The 21231-nt window shown below is 42.3% G+C and overlaps 1 protein-coding gene across 1 annotated transcript in view; it reads left to right on the forward strand.

Moving 5' to 3' along the window:
* MYO3B (myosin IIIB) overlaps positions 1 to 21231 on the forward strand; it is a gene marked incomplete at its 5' end in the record, with an annotated part of 464298 nt that overhangs the window by 304884 nt on the left and 138183 nt on the right. The window contains 3 exons of the mRNA XM_081260604.1: positions 4878 to 4989; positions 5948 to 6110; positions 8765 to 8845. Coding sequence (XP_081116730.1) covers positions 4878 to 4989; positions 5948 to 6110; positions 8765 to 8845 — 356 coding nt within the window. The remainder of the gene's footprint in view (positions 1 to 4877; positions 4990 to 5947; positions 6111 to 8764; positions 8846 to 21231) is intronic.

Below are 21231 nucleotides of genomic sequence, written 5' to 3' on the forward strand. Positions count from 1 at the left end.
AATTTGTTATGTAGTAATAGAAAACTAACATATCCTTGAACCTTACCAAACCTTCCAGTTTGTTTCCATAATTTTAACACAGGAGGATACACTACTCATATTTCTTTTTTTATTGGTTGTTCACAACATTACAAAGCTATTGACATATCATATTTCATACATTAGATTGAAGTGGGTTATGAACCCCCAATTTTACCCCAAATGCAGATTGCAGAATCACGTCGGTTACACATCCACAATTTTACATAATGCCCTTTTAGTAATTGTTGTATTCTGCTACCTTTCCTATCCCCTACTATCCCCCCTCCCCTTCCCTCCCATCTTCTCTCTCTACCCCATCTACTGTAATTCATTTCTCTCCTTGTTAATTTTCCCATTCCCCTCACAACCTCTTATATAATTTTGTATAGCAATGAGGGTCTCCCTTCATTTCCATGCAATTTCCCTTTTCTCTCTCTTTCCCTCCCATCTCATGTCTCTGTTTAAAGTTAATCTTTTCTTCCTGCTCTTCCTCCCTGCTCTGTTCATAGTTGCTCTCATTATATCAAAGAAGACATTTGGTATTTGTTTTTTAGGGGTTGGCTAGCTTCACTAAGCATAATCTGCTCTAGTGCCATCCATTTCCCTGCAAATTCCATGATTTTGTCATTTTTTAGTGCTGCGTAATATTCCATGGTGTATAAATGCCACATTTTTTTTATCCATTCATCTATTGAAGGGCATCTGGGTTGGTTCCACAGTCTAGCTATTGTGAATTGTGCTGCTATGAACATCGATGTGGCAGTATCCCTGTAGCATGCTCTTTTAAGGTCTTCAGGGAATAGTCCGAGAAGGGCAATAGCAGGGTCAAATGGTGGTTCCATTCCCAGCTTTCCCAGGAATCTCCAAACTGCTTTCCAAATTGGCCGCACCAATTTGCAGTCCCACCAGCAATGTACAAGTGTACCCTTTTCTCCACATCCTCGCCAGCACTTGTTGTTGTTTGACTTCATAGTGGCTGCCAATCTTACTGGAGTGAGATGGTATCTTAGGGTGGTTTTGATTTGCATTTCTCTGACTGCTAGAGATGGTGAGCATTTTTTTATGTACTTATTGATTGATTGTATGTCCTCCTCTGAGAAGTGTCTGTTCAGGTCCTTGGCCCATTTGTTGATTGGGTTGTTTGTTTTCTTATTGTCTAATTTTTTGAGTTCTTTGTATACTCTGGAATTAGGGCTCTATCTGAGGTGTGAGGAGTAAAAATTTGTTCCCAGGATGTAGGCTCCCTATTTACCTCTCTTATATTTCACATGTTGCTTTGCCTATTATATTTTAAACATATCCTCAAACAGCTTGCATTTCATATAACAAAACATTTTTGAAAACTAAACAACATTTTGAATAGCAATATTTTTTCAGCTGATAATTACTCTTTTGATGGCTTATATGTTTTAATAAAATGAGATGTTATGAAATTTATCACCTTCCGTAGGGTTCTGGAGCAGGAAGAACTCTTAGGTCCTTAGAGGGCCATCAAAAGGGATGTGAAGCTCTTGACATTATATACAATGTGTTATGTTAAGAGCATTTTTTCTAAGGTAGATATCTGTATCTTGTCCCAGATATTCATAGTTTTAAGCCCCTCACTCACCATCTTAAAAAAAAATAAAAGAATTAAGAACCATTAATTTGGTTCAGGAACACGTGAGTGATTTGCTCATAGAAGTTGTCTGACTCTTAACTCAGTGCTCAGACTCCAGCCTCTGAGGTCAATTCTACCTACAAGAGGCATCTTAGGGAAGAACTAGTTTTTATCAATGCTGTCATGTGTCAAGACCCTCAAAAATAGACATGTACACTTAGTATTTTCGCTACTGCCTACCCTCCTGCTTGTTCACTTGATCAACTGCTTCAGAAAGAAGGTGGAATGGATCTCCCCCAAAGGACCCTCTTCCTGGCAGGCCTCATAGATTGGTTCCTTTTGTGTAGCCTTGACATTGAAGCCCTCAGGAGCTCAAAGTGCTGCTTCACCATGCTGGAATCTGAACTCACTCCATGGAAGAAACACATTATGCTTCTCTAACTTGATTACTGCACGTAAATCAGTTGTATCTACATTGGTTTTTGAAACTTCACCTCTTTGTAGTGTCATTACTCATCTCTTTCTAAACTAAGTCAGATGTAAATATTATCAGCATAATAAATTAATAGATTTGGTTTCAAAAACTGAAAAATCCCAAAGTTAAGTCCTAATATTTATGTTACTTCAGGATACATTCTCCCTGTTTAAAAATTAGCAGTTGCTAAGTAACATTCACAGATGCCTGAAAACTAAGTATAAATCCTTGGTTGGAGAACAGGAACATAACTTGCATTCCTCTTGCATGTTTCACAGTGCTAGTTATTCATTAGTTTCTCTTTATTTTATTTTTTATCTTGTACCAAGCATCGAACTCAGGGGCAGTCGACCACTGAGCCACATCCCCAGCCCTATTTTTGTATTTATTTAGAGATAGGGTCTCACTGAGTTGCTTAGGGCCCTGCCATTACTGAGGCTGGCTTTGAACTAGTAATCCTCCTGTCACTGGGATTACAGGCATGTGCCACCATGCCCAGCTCATTAGGTTCTTTTTAAATACCTCATCACCAATGGCGCTGAGTACTCACAGTGCCCAAAACTGGGCTGCTTGAACCTGGGGGAGCCCATGTGACAAGTGGCCAGGGAGGAAAGTGCAGGAAATCCTGGTTTTACCACCGCCTGTTACAGCTTAAACGCTCTGTACATCAGCTTTACCACGACCTCATACAAACCTTCCATCCATCCCATCAGCCTCATGAACACCAGGACAGTCTTTTTGCTATGACCAAAGATAAGCCAGAGAAACCATGATGAAACTACAGTCCTGGAGAGACTCAGGCTGAGGAATCTGTGCTGATGTCGTGAGCTGCCCACATAGGCCCAGGCTGGGCTCCTCCCACTGAGCTCTGGAGGACATCAGCTGTTAGCAGATCCTGGGCCAAAGGATCCACCACCATCAACTGCCCCAGCCACTAATCTGGGTCTGAGGACACTGTCCTCCCTCTCAAAGGGTGGGAACCCAGACTCAGAGCCGTGGAAACAGTCCCAGGATCTCTGAATGCAGAAGTATCCAGTAAATCCAGCCCTGTAGCCTAACTTATAAAACAGTTTGTAGCACGAAAATAAAATTGACTCAAGTACTGGTCAGGTATATTGATTTTTCCATAAACCAAAAGATATGAGTCCTTTTGACAAGAAGAAGGGACATGTTTCCTATGTTGATGATTTTTTACGAAAATAAAAACAGTTATATATTTAAAAGTGATTTCAAATTAGCAGATTAACCTTGTCAGATGAAGAAGGAAAAAAAAATCCTTTGACAAAGGAATAAAGTTTAAGCTTTCAAGAGGTTGAATTTAATAATAGATGGCAGCAAAGAGCAGAAAAAAGATCCTTGAAAGTTTTCTGAAGAAAAACTAAGGTAAGATTTTCTAAAGGGATAGTATATATAGCAGGTTATTTATTTTTAAAAACAGGGAGACTGAAGAAGAAAGGAGGGGCTAGGAGGATGTAGCTCCGTAGTAGAGTATGTGCTTAGCATGTGCAAGGGCCTGGGTTCAATCCTCAGCACCACCATGCCCTTAATCACCACCCCCCACCCCCAAAACAAAAAGAAGAAGAGGAGAAGGAGATGAAAGAGGAAGAGGGAGGAGAGAGGAGAAAAAGTCTTTTGATAGTGATGTCATTCAGGACATGCCACCCCAAAGCATGGTACCTTGTCATCTGAGAAAACCTCAGAGGCAGGAAGGTCACTCTGACCTTGTGTCCTGAGGCAGGTCACAAAACCTTGGGGGGATTTTCTGACTTTCCCTGAAACAAGTCATAGACTCTTATGTGAGAGAGATCTTCCCTATGCCCAGAGAAAAAGAAGGCTCTCATCTCTAAGAACACTGGAACATAGAGAAGAATCTGAAGAAATCCATAGGCAAATGCACCCCGCACCCCCCCCCTCCGCCTCCCCAGTTCACCACCATTTGTCCATACCCTTTGGTCCAATCATAATATCCACTTCTTCATCAAACCTGCATAAAAATACACCAGAATAACTGTTTCTGAGGGTCTTTGTGTCCTTATGAAGGAAAGCTTCTTTGTCACACAAAACTTACTTTAAATAAAATTTGAATTCTTTTCTCTTGTTAATCTGTCTTCTGTTATAAGGACCTCAGCCGTGAACTTAGGATGGTCTAGGAAAAGATCTTTTTCCTCCTCTACCGTGGTGTTCTTTGAATCTACCCAGAAACCCTTTCATCTGAAAGTTTAGAAGTTCACTAAAATGATGTCATTTAAGAAAACAAATGTGGTTTTGGTGATCACATCAAGAAAACATGCCTACTTTAGTCCTCGATTAAGACATGCAGCTCTGCCCAGAATTGGTTGTGTCAGGCTATGATCATTTGCTCGCCACAGATCACTTTAGAGGGGACTTTTCAAAGCAGAATCAAAATATGTACAATGGGATTTAAATTGTTTTTATAATAGGAATGCCAACGTTTAAAATTCTGAATTTCACTAGGAGCTCTAAATGCCATGCCGGCTTTCTTAAATGATTAAGTATCTGGATTTTGCATGCAAAACACACCAAGTATTCATTGAATGTGAATTAACAAAGCAAAATTAAAAGGAAAATCTACACCACAGAAAATGTGAAAGAGCCAAGTTAGCAAATATAAATAGTGCATCTTTCACTATCGACTTTGCTATTCTTGTGCTCAAGACATAGTTACTATTAAAAAAAACATGGCTGGCCAGTGAGTCCAGAGCAACTCTACTAAATCAAACAATGACTAAAAATGCTTCATTTTCCTCTTTTATTCGGTAGGTATTATTACTTGGCATTCAGAGCACATCAAACGCCTCCTGCTAGTAAAGAGAGCTGTGCTGCTATCTTGGAAAAGTCCAAATTGGATCACTGGGTACTGGGGAAAACAAAGGTAGTTCTTTCTTTATTGTTCACATCATCCCTGTGTGCTGCTTTCCAGTGTGCCTGTATCACTTGTTCCTGGTATCTCTGGCAAGAATAGCTGTGTAAGGGGTGTAGCTTAGCAGGCAAAACCCCAACCTAAAAAGGGTCTTTGCTGCTCTTGAGTCGGGAGCCCAGGCACCCCAGAGGCCAGAGGAGGAAGGTTGCCTCCTCTGTTCTGCATGTAATTTGAGAGTCACTTAGCATTTCTAGACTGACATCTTTGAGCTCCCTTTCAAATGTCCCCTTTTCAAGACTTTGTATTCTAGCACACGTGCAAATTACAAATCATATTAATGGCAGTGATGAGTTTCCTTTGGAGTTCTGTTCATTTTTTCATTAGACTCATGTTGTGCTATTTATTGCCTACCCTGTTTATTAGTTTCGTCGTGTGTAGGTTTTCATTTGGGAGAACATCATGCCCTTGCAGGATCCCAGGATTTTATGGCCCATCCTGAATTGCCCTACAAATCCAGCTTTAGCCCGAGAGCTCATAGCAGCACCGTGCTCCTCAGCAGAAATTAGATCAGCGTGGGTCATGCAGGTCCTTCTCCCTCTGACTTCCTCCATGGGCCAATGGTCGGTCCTGTTGGTGGCACCTCCATCAGAGGCTGTGGGGAGCAAGGAAAGAGAGCTCAGGTTGAGAAAGTGGAACCTCTGACTGACACAGGGCAGGCTGGTGAGCACCTGGGACCCATGACACCCCCCCATAACATCATCATCTGTTTATATCAAGAACCAAGGCTTGGCTCAGCTTGAGAAGGAAACTTGTATTTGCCCCCAAGAAGTCAGTGACGTGAGCGTGTGTCAAATCACTGTAAACATTAATTAAATAATAACTTTAGTAGTTACCTTAAGAATATATTGGGGTACAGTGGATTTCTGTTGGAAAGCCCATATATAATGCTAAAATTAATATATCCTTTCAGGTTTTTCTCAAATACTACCATGTCGAGCAATTAAATCTGCTACTGCGAGAAGTCATAGGCAGAGTGGTTATCCTACAGGCGTATACCAAGGGGTGGCTTGGAGCCAGGAGATACAAAAGAGTCAGAGAGAAGAGAGAGAAGGGTGCCATCACCATCCAGTCAGGTAAATGACCTGTTTTCATACAGTCTTCTGAGTACTCACCTTCTATTAGTACTGGGGCTTACCACCTGTACCAGGTGATAGGGATGTAGCCTTGAGAAAAATGCCACAGTTCCTGAGTTTGCAGATGAGCACACAAGTCATTGTGACAAGACAGAGGCAGTATGAGGGGCCCAATGGTGTCACATCCCAACCACACCCACACGTGCCCCCTCTCCCAGAATGACTAGTGCGACATACACTCAGGACCATGCATTCACATCACGCCATCAGAGGCTGGCTGGCTTTGCTAGCCCACCTGGAATGTGTAGACTAAGGAAACCGACCATCAGGCTCCTTCCCCTCTGCCCGGCCCTGTGAGTGCCTCCATGCACGTGTAGGAGTCACTGTACTATTAACAGCAGCTGAGCTTCTGTGCTATGGACAAATGGTTGTAAAAACACCAGATCTTTTTCTTTTTCCTTTTTAAAAATTTGTTCTTTTTAGATATACATAACAGTAGAATGTATTTTGACATATTATACATACATAGAGTATGATTTATTCTAATTAGGATCCCATTCTTATGGTTGTATATGTTGTGGAGTTACACTGGTTATGTGGTCATATATAAAGATAGGAAATTATGTACAATTCATTCTACTGTCTTTCCTATTCCCATTCCCCCTCCCTCTCCTTCATTCCCCTTTGTATAATCCAATGAACTCTATTCTTCCCCCACCCCCGACCTTCCCTTGTTACAGATTAGCATCCACAGAGAGAATATTCGGCCTTTGGATTTTGGGGACTGGCTTATTTCACTTAGCATGATATTCTCCAGTTTCATCCATTTACCAGCAAATGCCATAATTTCATTCTTCTCTATGGCTGAGTAATATTCCATTGTGGATATACACCCCATTTTCTTTATCCATTCATCTGTTTTAGGGCACCTAGGTTGGTTCCCTAGCTTGGCTTTTGTGAATTGAGCTGCTATAAACATTGATGTGGCTGTGTCACTGTAGTATGCTGATTTTAAGTCCTTTGAGTATAGACCAAGGAGTGGGATAGCTGGGTCAAATGGTGGTTCCATTCCAAGTTTTCTAAGGAATTCGCTGCCTTCCATAGTGGTTGCACCAATTTGCAGTCCCACCAGCAATGTATGAGTGTGGCTTTTCCCCCCACATCCTTGCCAACATTTATTGTTACTTGTATTCTTGATAATTGCCATTCTGACTAGAGTGAGATGAAATTTCACTGTTGTTTTAATTTGCATTTCTCCAATTGCTAGAGATGTTGAACATTTTTTCGTATTTTTTGGACCATTTGTATTTCTTTTGTGAAGTGCCTGTTCAGTTTCTTTGCCTATTTATTGATTGTTGTTTTGTTTTGTTTTGGTATTAAGCTTTTTGAGTTCTTTGTATATCCTGGAGAGTAATGCTCTATCTGAGGTAAAGGCCTATTCTGTAGGCTCTCTCTTCACATTGTTGATTGTTTCCTTTCCTGTGAAAAAGCTTTTTAGTGTGATACCATGCCATTTATTGATTCTTGATTTTACTTCTTACGTTTTAGGAGTCTTGTTGAGGAAGTTGGTTCCTAAGCCTACATGGTGGAGAGTTGGGCCTACTACTTTTTCTTCCAGTAGGAGCAGGGTCTCTGGTCTAATGCCTAGGTCCTTGATCCACTTTGAGTTGAGTTTTTGTGCAGGGTGAGAGATAGGGGTTCGTCTTCATTCTACTACCTATGGATTTCCAGTTTTCCCAGCACCGTTTGTTGAAGAAGCTATCTTTTCTCCATTATATGTTTTTGGTGCCTTTGTCTAGTAGGAGATCACTGTATGTAAGTGGGTTTGTCTCTGGGTCTTTTATTCTGTTCCATTGGTCTTCATGTCTGCTTTTGAAAGCACCAGATCTTGACCATGGTGGATGACCTCCTGCTCGCTCTCAGAACCCAGGACCACCATGTACAGAAGAATTGTGATGCTCAGGCCGAGGTGGGGTAGCAAAGAAGAGCTACTGCTGCTGCTGTTGCTGGGTGGTTTCCTGCTTCAGTCTGCATCGGAAGGACTCACCCAGCCCCTTCCTCTGTCCTGTCCTCTTCAGCTGTCTTCCTTGTCTTTCCCCTTCCTTGGCCACTTCCCCTCCCTGAGCACCCTCTTGCAGAGTGCTCATTATTTCCCTGGACTCCCCTCTTTTCTCTCTCTCTCTCTCTCTCTCTGACTTTCATGTTTATATCTTTCTCCTAAATACAAAATATTAAAAGGACCAGTCTATTTCAGTTCTTCCACCACCCCTCCAGCCCTAGTTTCCCCCCATCCTCTCCATGACCCCAAGTCCCGAAGACAGGTTTTCCCCATGGATTGGAATGACAGGGAACCATCGCACCTGGTGTAGCTGACCCAAGTGATTCCTAAGTAGAATTCAGCGTGCTGTGGAAACTCACTGCTTAAACAAACCAAAAATAAATGCCTCCTCAGAAGCATCTCGGAAGCCAAGCTGCCAGCACAGAGAGGCCCCACTACCCCACCAGAGCTCACGTAGCTCTACTCATTTTGTTCAGTGAGAAAGCAAGAGGGAGGATGAGAGGCATAATAGATTGGAGGGGGAAACAGCTTATATCAATTCTCTGGCACGTTCTTAAATTAATGTCATTCCTAGCACATGGTTTTATATTTTTAGCCTGGAGAGGATATGAAGCTCGGAGCAAATTTAAGAAAATAAGCAACAGAAGGAGTGAGTCTGCTGCTCATATTCAAGCAGGTAATTCAAACATCATTTTAACAGTGTCCACTTGAAAATATTCACATGCAAATATGTGTAGAAAGGCTCGAAAGCTAATAATAGGAGCCCTGGAGTAAACCAACGGTTCCAGTGGGGGGGTCCTCACGTTTGTTCCGACACCCCCACCCTCCTGGGTCACAGTGAGCATTTGCAGGTGCCAGGCTTGACTAAGGAGGCTCTGATGGTCCTGATTTTCTAGAGGAAGAAACTGAGGCACAGAGAGGTGAAGTTACTTGTCCACCATCTCACAGCTTGTAGGTGGCATTTGAATCCAGACATACTGCCAGCTGGACAAATCTCTTTCCCTCTTGGAGTCACAAGTCCCTCATCTGTGCAACCACAACACTGGTTTAGAAAGTCTCTGATTATTTGCAAGACCTGTCTGTCTCTCAGCATTGCAGAGAAGGAATTTCACTTGGCCAACTTTCCCAGCCATCAGAGTTTCCCCAAACCAGACCTGTATGTAGCTCGTGTGGTCCTCTGAGCCCCATGGGGTGAGCACATGGTGGCTCTTATGGCTCAGCTGGCCCTTGGCAGCCTGAGAACCACGTGCTCTGGTTACTGGCTCATCTGTCCCCTCCCTGGCTCTCAGGTCACTCTGCTCTTCTGCAAATGGCATGTCCACTGTGGCCAATCTCCCTTCCTCATTTGAAGCTGTATATTCCTAATTGAGGATCTGGAAGAAACAAGCTCCTATGTGTGCCAGGAGCTTCAGGAGCTCAAGAAATTGGAGATGGAGTGAGAGAGTCAAGGCCAGTGAGCTCAGCAGTGGGGAGCGAGATAGGGTTTCAGAAAAATGCCAAGCTGGAAGCAAATTCTTGAATAAGACAGCTGCAACCTTTCAAACAGGTCCCTACACAGAACTCAGCTCCCAGGATACTTCTCCAAACTGTCTTAGACCCCAGTGGAGGCCTGAAATCTTCATTCAGAATGAAAATATTTTGGAAGCCATTTAAATGCAAATGTGTAACTTTTTAACATCATCCAGTACAATTCCAAGCTCTACAACCTCAGAGTCTCAGGAAGAGAACAATTCACCTTGCAGCTTTTCTCTGCTTCCCCAACACACAACACACACACACACACACACACACACACACACACACACACAAAATCTCCCATCAAAAGAGGATACCAGATCTTATGCTTTGGGCCAAATCTCGACACATTTAAAAATATAAACTTGGAGCTTGTACATTGGTTAACACAGAGTCCAGTATGTAAAGATCATAAATCCAGTTTTCCTTCTCTGAATATCATCTTGAGAGGCTCCCTGTTTTGCACTGTGTGATGCCAAATGAATGCTGCATCAAAGCAGAGACAGCTCTGCTGCATCATCATGGTCTCAGGACAGTGACCATCACATCCGCTCAGTGTAGCACCGTCCGGCTGGGTGCCTTGTGGAACTGGACAGGACTCATTTCTTTAAAGTGCCTCCTCTTTTTTTTATTCCCCAAAGCTTTGCAAACACCCCTCTTCCTTAGCCTCAGAGCCAGTGATCCCAACTATCCAGTGATGTGGGGACACACAGTAACCAACTCTGCAGGGTCTTAGGCAGGCATGAAGGTGGCACCAATGCCACCACTTCCCTGGTGGCAGCCAAAGGGAAAGCAAACAATGTCTCTTTCCTTCAGCCAATTCCACAACATTTTGGAATTGGTGAGTGGTTTTGCATTCCAGAAATAGGATGGCAGCATTTGCGATTTCATAGGCAGAATATTTGACTTAAGAATGTTTTCCTCAATAAGCTTAGATTTGAAGGCATTGTTATATTTACCTGAAAAGCAAAGCAACACATTTGGACTTTGTTTGGGGTCCGGATTTCCCAAAGCATGATCTTCTCATTACAAGCCCCTCCTGTTGCCACTAGGACATTTCCAAGTGGAACAAGACCCCGACACAGCAGTCGCCTCAATTTTGAAACCTATAGGAAAAGGCTCAGGAATATCTTAGCATAGCCACCTCTCATTATTTTCTAAGATTAACCTCTAATTGATTATTTTTTCAATAAATCATTTTATTTGGAATTTAAATTCTGTGAAATGCATTTGTTGGTATTTCTAGTTCTGGATCATATAGTCATTTTTTAAAAATGTTGTCACTAAGATATGTTATATTTTTTAAAAAGAGCAGCCCTTGAAATTTAGGAAGCATTTGGCCTACATGTTGCTGCAGAGCAGCGCATATTGAAATTTGTTTTCCTTTCATCTCCTTCCCAATAAAGCAGCCGCGTGGCTGATCCCTTCAGCTTCCTCAGAACTTCCTCTCAGAATTCCCGATCTATTACTGCACATTCACATACCAGCAACAAGCTGCCTTTTCATGCTGTCAACCTTTTTCATCTGAAATGTAAATTAATTCTTTCTGGTATGCCTTGACAGAGATCAAAGTCGGTATTAACCTTCCCGGGCTTTCTCCCTGTGAGGACTGGGCAGCCACTGGTAGGAGCCGGTGTCCCCACCATGGGGCCCTCCTCCAGGCAGCCCTCAGAGGAGGAACCTCTGTTTCAAAGGCTCAAGGTCCTTTTGTAAGTGGCTTCTTCAGGGCTTTAAATTGGGGGTAAAACGATCCGCCTGGCTGATTCTTGAGAGATGAGACTGCTCGGTTTAATTGTGGGCCCTTCCCTGGGATTCCCAGGCTTAGGTTAAGTGGAGTGATCTTGGTGTGATGGAGGGAGGGTCCGGGCTTCAGACTGGAAGCGTCTCCCTGAGCTCAGTGGGTCACTTCTTGCCTGTCAGTCTTTGAGGTAGGCCGTATTTGCATTTTCAAAATAAACAGATGCCTTTTAAATACATGAGCTGGTGGTCTGGAGATCTCTGTGGGCCCAAACAGTTCACCAGCCGGTGATCAAATGCTGGAAGAGAAAACATGTGGATTAAACACCCCGGGTACACGAGGGCACATTTCCTATGTGTCTAACCGTGCAGGTAATGAAGGGCCTTTGTGAGCTGTGGGGAGACCTGGGGTGAGGGAGCGTGGGCTCCTGTGCCAATGGGTTGTTCGCCAGTTTCCTTTGGGGGCTGGGAGAACGACTTTGAATGTCACCTTGGCAAAAGTGGTATTTTTTTTAATTATTGGTGAAGTTTGATAATACTCTCTTGTCATGGGAAAATGCATTCCTTTTAAATGCCAAAGAATTAAAAGAATGTCCTTTTTAAAATTGGTAAATAGATGAGTTATTCTAAGTAAAAATTAAGTTGTATTTACTCCATTACTAATCTATTATTTTTTTAAAATCAGCTGTTACGTTTCACAGAGTGAATTTAACTGCATTCATCTAACTAAAAAAAAAAAAAGTGCATATTCCTCAGTGAATACTATCAAAACAAACTACCTACAGGGAATTTCTAAAAGATCTATATTGTCTCATTCTTTGATTTTTTTTATACCACTGACTTTAAAATTGCCCTCTAATTCAGGATTCATTCTTTTTAAAGAGTAAAGCAGTGGACAATGTCCTCTGAGTAGGTGACCGTGGAGCCCTAAGAGCTGGGAACGGGATTTCAAAGAGTGTCTCCCAGAAGGGGCCGGCTTGTCTCCTTGCCTCCCTTCTTACACACACACACACACACACACACACACACACACACACACAGAGGCAGGAGAGCCACTGGTTTACAGCACCTTTTCATCTCCTTGCTTCTGTAGAAATTGTTCTCCTCTCTCCGATTGCTCACTGCCTACACCCCTCCTGGGCCCTGCCAACAATACAGCCCTCACCAGAAGATAACAATAGCGCCAACATCAATGGCATTTCTCCTCTGATGCCTTTCTGGGTGTCAGCAGTGACACTGCAGAGGCCAAGGGGGCGCCTTGAGTCTGTGGTCAGGCATTTTTAAACGGCCTGTGATTGGAACCCTGAGTGCTTTAAATGCTGCTTCTGGGAGGGAAAGCAAGCTCCACATGGAGATGGCCTGACTCTGCCAAAGTTTGTTTGTTTGTTTGTTTGTTTGTTTTTGTATTTGTAACCCTCTCAATGTTTAAGCTCTTTCAGGGTAGGGCTTTCTGCTAGCCTTTTCTAGCTTATTTCCTTCAGCATGTTTGGTGGATTGGTAAAAACTAGGTGAGTGCAACAATTTCCTGGAATCAGATTTCTGCAAGTATCTGTAGGCGTCCTGGACAACTTCATTTTAATCTGGGCATTTCTTTCATTCATTCATTTATTCAACTGGGCTTCATTTAAGCACAAGCTGTATGCTGGGGCCATTATGGTAAACAATAGGATTTGTTTGGGGGCTTCAAATTTTCTAACTCCAATGTAGAGAACTCTAAAATATACTCTCCCTCAAGGGACCCTGTTTGAATAAATGAGAAATCTCTATTGTGTCAATAGACATTGTAAAGAAGTTCTATAAAATCTAAAACAATGCAAAGGCAAGACCCATTTTATAACATAGCCCAGGTTATGCATTGAGATCGCTCATGCAGGTGGAGATGATCACGTAGATATTTTTCCATTTTGATGAAGTTGTGCATATGTGGGTTGTTGATCACAAACCAAACAGGAGGAGTGCAAGAGGGATGTTGGGAGAAAGGTCCACATGGAACAAACCAGGGGCCCAAGCATGGCTCTGTCCCTTCTTTCTGTGTCTCCTTTTGTTGTTCTACATCCACTCTGTTTTTTCTTTACTCCATTTCTCTTTCTTAGAAAGATTCTTCTTCAATTTTCACAAAAACTTAATTCTTCAAGCTTGAGTCCTTGTCAGAGGAAGCACAGGTGTGAGAGAAGACAAGTTCCAAATGTTTCTTGGCCACAGGGCAGGAGGCGGCCACCTCCTCTTTCCTGGCATTTCTGGCTAGAATTCTCACATTAGCAAAGAAACATCTGGAGGAAAAAATTATGTAGTACACCTGGGCTTGAGAGGAGTTGCGAATTGCAAACTAGCTCCCCTGTATTAAAACCTTTGCTTCCCCGATGATAAGGTGCCCTTCAGGCTGAGGCCAGGGGTCCTGCTCAGTCCACTGTCATGCTGTCTTTGTCTCTCCAGCTCTTAGTCAGTGAAGAGCTGGGGCTGATTTCTGACAGCTGTAGGCTTAACATTTTGGAGGGGGAAATGTCTGGAGGGGGGACAAGCATCATGATTCACTTTGAGAAAACGTGCCTGCTGTGAACATGGTCAGGACCCACAAAGAGCCACCAGAAGTGTGGCTCATAGCGAGAGGTTTACAGCAGGGAAAAGACCAGGCCTGTGGCTTCAGGGTATCTGTCAAGAAATGAGCCTTGCCAAATCTCTCTTTGGCACAAACAACAGAATTCTTTTCATGGCTTGGTTTGGAATGCAGAAGAATGTCATTTGCTGTGTAACAAAATTATTGCTATGTTAGGATGGCACAAGCCAGAGGACAGACAGGGTGTTTCCCGTCCACCTAGTATATACACAGAAAGCTGCAAAGTCAATGTGGGCTGGTGGCTTCATATGCTTGTCATTGACATGGCAGGGAAATGTGCTTACCATGGAACTCTGGTGTAGCATCTGGCATCCCCAGGATTTGAGATTAAAAGTTCAGGATGGGCCGACCTGTAATCTCAGCTACTCAGGAAACTGAGGCAGGAGGATTACAAGTTGGAGGCCAACTTCAGAACCTTTTGAGACCCTGTCTCAAAATAAAAATTTTTTTAAAAGGAGGGAGAAGCTGGAGGATGTAGCCCAGAGGGAGAGTGCTCTTGGGTTCAATCCTAAGTACCTATACCCAAACACAAAACAAACAAAACTTCAGAGGAAGTCAGTGGTCAGAGCCTCTTTAGTTCAGAATCTGTTCTCTCTGTTATGACCCTCAGATAGAAGGTCTTTGGGGGATAAAAAGACCGTGCCCAGATGCTACCCACCTATTGCCATATTATATCTGAGTTGGCGACCTGTGCTGGGTTCACAAACTCTGGACTACTTCAATAACTGAAGAAAATGGTGAAAAAATGCACACAACACACAGAAGTACCCTTACAAAATCCAGGCACGGCTCTCGACCTTAGGGATCCGTTGGAAAGAGAGTCACTTGAATCATTTATTCTTATATAGGGGACACACAAGGGGAAGTTCCATGGAACATTCTATCCATAAAAGGTCAGGGGTAGTATTACAAAGGAACAAGAAAGCAGCCCACTCCATTGGGTGACGCCCACTCCCAAAGCTTTGCTCCTCTGCTGAGTGGAGATGGGGATTCACCTGCTTCCTGGTCAGGAAAGCCAGTCTCCACATTTCCATCACTCAAAGCTAGGGGGCGCTCAGCTCCTATGTGGCAGCTCCGGACACCCACACCCCCCACACCCCACCCCAGGGCATGGAATGGCAGCACTGCAAACTTTAAGCCATGCCTTCCATTTGTTACAGGAGAAGAATAAAACATGTTATTATATTTTGTAGCTTATTAGTTCTCTAAGCTTCAACCACATAATAGTGAAGAAACACCTAGAGGAAAAATTAACTGTTCTGTGGCAATAAAGATCAGCCTTCTCTTCAAAAGACTCTTGTGAATAGAAGACATCACCCCTTCACAGATGAGACAGAAACACAGAGTTCCAATATATTATCTCCCCTTATGTATCCTGTGAGTTTAAGCATTTATTCAGAGACTTTTTCCAGTAGACCAGACTCTGCCATTGGTTGTCATCTTGGGCACGGACATAAGATACCAATCAAAGCTTTGGGAGGAGTTAATATTGATATCCCACGCATGTGGAGTTTGAAGTCAAAATAATGGGCTTTCAATCCTGGCTATGCCACCATTTGCCATATAGTTTTAGGGGAAACTGCTTAACTTCTCAGCCTAAGTCTTGACAGCTGCAAAATGGGACCCACTAAGGCCTAATTCTGTAGCAGATACTATATGCAAACCTTCCTGCACAGTATCTGGCACGTGATAGATATTGAGTAAATGTTCCCTCTCTGTATCTCTTTCTAAATGTGAAATACTCTTCTAAGGTTAGCATAAGAATGCTGGAACTTCAAAAAGATGAAACTATATCTTTTACTTTCATAGAAAAATGTGCCTGTCAAGTCTTAGATACAGTTACAATAAAATCTTTATGAAAAAAGGAACTGTCCAAGTCTTCACTTATGTCTTGCTTAAGTCATATCTCAAATGGTTACAATAAAATCTTTATAAAAAGATAACTCTCCAAGTTTTAACTTGTGTCTTACTTGTCAGAGGAAAATTAGAACACAATAATAACAGGGGAAGCTGGTTTGGGTTTTGCCTTTGTTTTTTCAAAGAACTATGTTCCATGGTTCTGAAAGCTTGATTCAATTGTGTGGATAATTTTTTTTTTTTTTTGAAATTCAAAGCTGCTAAGACTTAAGTGATAGATGATTGACACCATTTCCCCCCTCACTAGTTGGAGGCCCTTTTGCAACTTGTTCTGGAAGATAGCAAGTCTGTTCCTTTGCCCACGAAGCCAGAAATTCTAAAGTCCAGGAACTAAATATCACCCAGAGTTGTTGCTTGCTGGTGTGGAAAGAAAGTGGCCTTTTAGATTTCTGAGAAGTTGGAAGATCTTGGTGTGCCTATCAAGTTTAACCCACAGTGACGGGTGATTGGCAGCATAACAGCTGAGCTGCAGCCATTTGGCCAAGAGTTCAAACCCCAACACGAAGAGCCATAGCAGGATCTCAGTTTGATTTGCTGTGGCCATGAAGTCTGAATGGCCAAGTACAGAGGAGGAGGCAAGGGTGACAGCTGGTAGCCATTCTCGTCAATAAAGTTGTGACGGTTGAAAGGTACAAGCAACCAGAGCCTGCTAATTTCATAGACTCTGAGCCAAGTGCTTAGTGTCAAAACCAGCTAGGGTCAATGCTGCAAATGGTTGTGAAGGGTCCCCATCCACAGCAAGGCCCTCCCTTCATACCCTCTCCTGATGGGTGAGAGGCAGATTGGCCCTGCTTCCCAGGAATAGGCCCAGTTTGAAGAGAAGGAACCCTTTTTGTTATATTTTTTCAAATTCAAGTAACTTTTTAAAAGTCAGGTTTAAAGGTATGATTTACATACAATACAATTCAAGTACTTTGATCAGATTGGTCCAACACGTTCTACCAGGTAACCTCCCTTCACAACTTTCCAAAAAGTTCCCTTATGGACCTCCTCCCTTACCCTCAGCCCCTAGTGACCACTGATGGGTTTTCTGTACCTATAGTTTTGGCTTTTCCAGAGAGTTCTATAAATGGAGTCATACAGTAGGTAGTCTGGCTCCTAGCACTTATCATAATGCTTTGGAGATTCATCTGCATTGCTGTGTTTATCAGTAATTCATTCCTTTTCATTACTTAGCAGAATTCCAGTGTATGGCTATACCATAATTTTATCATTTGGGTTGTTTTTCTTTCTTGGTGATTATGAATAAAGCCACTATAAACAATTATAACTTTATCTTTTTAAGTAAAAGTTATAGGAAAATAAGTGACTTGCTTGGTAGGAAACCAGAACTCTCTGAGCAACAACAATTCTAGAGAGTCAGGGATGTAGCTCAGTAGTACAATACTTGCCTAGCATATGTGAGGATCTGGGTTCAATTCCTAGCACCAGAAAAAATAAAAATGATCCAACAGGTAGGAGTTCTTTCTTGGTTAGTTGTTACTTTCCTACATCTTATACTTTTCCTAACATCTTATACCCTGCAATTTACAGTGAAAGCTCCTTTATACAAAGAGCTTTCCCTTGATTTGCTTGCAATAATTATCATTATAGTAACCTTGAGAAGTAGGCTAGGAATTCTACCCATTTTACATATGGTAGCAGGAACCTTCCTGTAATCAAGATTTCCTAACTCCCGATCTGCCGTTCTCCTCCCCATTTTCTCAGCATTTTGTCGGTGCAAAACATTCTGCTAGGTGCTTTTGGGGTGGTCACAAAAACAACATTAAAATTGTTTCCCCATCAAATGGGTACAGTTTCATGTGGAACCAACTGCCATCTGTGCCCCAGGCTTGAGAGGCATACCGTAATGGCCAATGAACAGAGCCTCAAGGAGCACAGGCTGTAGGAAGCTACCTCTAATCCCATTTTGGAAGCAGGCAGGGCATAAATTACAAAAAAAATAAATCCAGCTGGAGGGTGAATGAGAACACAGTGAATGGAATGACAGCCCCTAAATGTTCAGAGTGAAGGAACTTCCGCAGACAAGCAAGAAACTGATTCCTAGGATAAGGGGAAACCTCCCTCCTTCACTTCCAAGTTGGGGAAAGCAATTATCAGGCAAGATTTTCTTTGAACTCTGTGAAAGTTTAACTGGGATAATAACTGGAATTAAGTACTAGAGAATCAAAGTGGAAAATGCTCTCCTCGGCCTGAAAATTATTGCACTTGCCCTGTGTGTTGGAGATAGAGGCCAGGATTTTAAATACGGTGTAGGAAGAAAAAAAATTGTTCACGAGACTCTATTCTTCAAGAAAAGAATTTGACTTTTTCGGTGTTGCTTTTGGTGGCATTTGCTTGTCAGACCTCCCACGAGTTGGGCTCTTCATATTCTGATAGGATGGCTGCTGACCAGCTGTCACTTCGGCCAGAAACCACCCTGGCTCTATGAAATCTGCCAGCGGTGGTTAGAAGGGGAAGGCTGGGCTTTGGAGCCTCATCTTTATGCACTTTCTCTGCCAGGGCCATTAGGGGGGCAGGAAAGTTTACTCAGCCCAGATCACCAACTGGGAACCCTACCAAGACTCTGTCCCAGCTGAAACAGTGCTTGAGTCTTATCCTCTGGGTGGTCACCAAGCACTAGGCCAGGCCAGAAGTTCTGCCTGCAGCTGCTGACCTTTGGGAACTTCAGAGCTCCAGGAACATGAAAGAATTTGGGAAAGCCAGAATTTTTGCTTCCATATATAAAGGGGAAGGAGAGGGTGGGGGAGGGGAAGGAGGGAGAAAGAGAGAAGGGATTAAGTAGGGATTATAATTTTAAATGTTTAAGTAAGTGGGGCTGCACTATATAATATTTAGGGATTCAGACTTTGGGGCAAAAGTATGTGAGTTTGAACCCTCATTCTGCCATTCTCCAGCTATGTGGCACTGGGCAAGTCATTTAATCCGCCTTTGCCTCAATTTTCTCAGCTGCAAAATGCGAATAATAGTGGTCTGTGCCTTTTAGGGTTACTTTGAGGCTTAAATGAGTTAACTTTTGTTAAGGGTTAAGGCAACACGCAGAACATAATCATCCATACATTAATGTTTGTTTAAAAAAAATGGAGCTTTCCCTATGTCTAATTTTTCTTCCCCAGCAGCCAAATCAAGTTGAATGTAGATTCCTGATCTTTTTTTTCTGTTTCTTTCTTCTAGTAATTTTAGTCCTTAACACCTGTCATGCCACCCCAATCCCCACACTAGTTTCCTAGGGCAGCCATAGCAAATCATCACAGACTCTATAGCTTCAAACAACAGAAAGTTATTCTCTCACAGTTCTGGAGACCAGAAGTCCAAAATCAAGGTGTCGATGAGGCTGGTTTTAATGGACGCTCTGGGGACCTTCTGTCCCGTGTCTCTCTTTTAGCTTCCTGAGGTCTGCCCAGGTCCTCTGCAGGTGTTGTGAGGATCTTTAAGTGGGAAGGGCATTCTCTCATTCACTGCAGGCCTCCCCACTCCCCATCCTCCACCTGGTTTCCTGGGTGGATCCCAAAGCATTTGAATTTGCAACCCCCACTAAGGGAGTTTTCTTTTCTTCCCATGACCACCAAACAAACACTTGCCCATCTTATTTCAAAACAGTCTAGTGAAGACTCAGCTCATTTTTTTTTTCTGGAAAATATGAATAGCTTCTATTCTATAAGCTCTAAGATATAATATATATCTCTATAGTCAGATATCGGAAGGGCTCCAACTCCTCTGGAGAACTCTACACCCCATGTTGCTTTACTTCTTGAAACCAGAAATCTTAGCAATCAACCTTCCCATCTCTGGAGAAGTCTCTATGGCCCCTGCTGGACATTCCCCAAGTTTGGCATTTTATGGACATTTCTGCCATTTAAGGTTAGAGTTTTATTTTTTAATCATGTGGCTGGCCTAAGTCCTTGAACCCCATCCATTCACTTAAAAGAAGTGACCTTGTTTCTTTTGTTTCGTTCTCCATATCGCTCTTTCTCTAATCTCCTTGTGCAGTGATTAATTTTCCAGAGAGACACTAGGTGATTCCAACTGTCACCAGGACACACTTACAAGTACTTGACAATTTTTGGATCCTGCTTTGAACTCAATGGATTGATAATCTCAATTTACTTAAGTTTATCTTTTTAGTCTGACCTAAATTCCTCTCCCTGCTCTTCAGGCAAAGCTGGGGGATGGAGGCACAGACTTCCTCTAAGCTTTATGAAGAATATTCTGTAAGTTTTCTGTTTGGTTTTTGTACTTCAAATAACTCTTAAAATCAATATTTTGATGACTGAAGTGTAAATGAATAAGAAACATGGAATAAGTTTTCCCTTCAATTACATGAACAGAAATTCTATGTGTTTTTATTGGAAATGAAAACCAAGTAACTGGGGGTATTCTCTGAGCTCCAGGTAAAGATGTTGCTTCTTCCTCTTTTTCTGGTCTTGAACTCTCCCTCATACGGAGAGTCCCATACCAAAAAGGCCTTTCTTTGTTCTTTTTACCTGTTTGGATTGCTATTGAACACTATTTTTCTTTTCTTTTTAAACTAAGGGTCTTGAAGTAGGTACAGACAAAAGCCTGCAGTCTCAGCTTTCCACAGTGGCAGTACCATTTGGGCTTTGATCAGTGGTAGCTCTTGGTGCTGCTGAATTGGGCCAGAAAACTAGGTTACAAATTAGTTGTGGCAATTTTCCTTCTTAATAAGGAAACAAAAATATTTATGTCCCTGAAGTGGGCTCTTCTTCTTTTCCTCTTCTATCAGCTTTTGCTTTTATGTTGCTTATCACAACAACAAGTGAGCTGAGGCCGAACAATCAAGAGGGAGAAAGAAGACCGGCCTGGTGCTTTAACTGGAGTTTATCAATCATTAGACGGCAGGAGGGGGAGGTAGGGGATCAGCTAATGATATTCTGAAAGGCTGAGGCTGCCTTTCTAGCCTTTTCTTTCTTTTTTTTTTCCAATTTTGTTTTCATTGCTGGTTATAATGCTTTTGGTATAATAATAAAAACATAATAATGTTCCATTAACATTTTTTCTTTATCCTTTTGGTGTCTAAAGCAATAATAACAACAACAGATGGCTTGATCTACCACTAATAGCTCAAGGGATTACATTTCTTCTACACAGAGATATTTAGGTTTAAGGAACCAAAATAACACTTCAAAATCAGAGTATACGTTTCCCAAAACAGACAACCCCAAACCATTGATTGCTACATTTTTTTCTTCTGCTATACTTCTTTTCATATGTTCTATCATGATAATATTCAACTTTTTACATTACAAATTATGTCATAG

The sequence above is a fragment of the Spermophilus citellus genome (genome assembly GCF_964194105.1).
Source record: "Spermophilus citellus genome assembly, chromosome: 11".
Classification (NCBI taxonomy): Eukaryota; Metazoa; Chordata; class Mammalia; order Rodentia; family Sciuridae; genus Spermophilus; species Spermophilus citellus.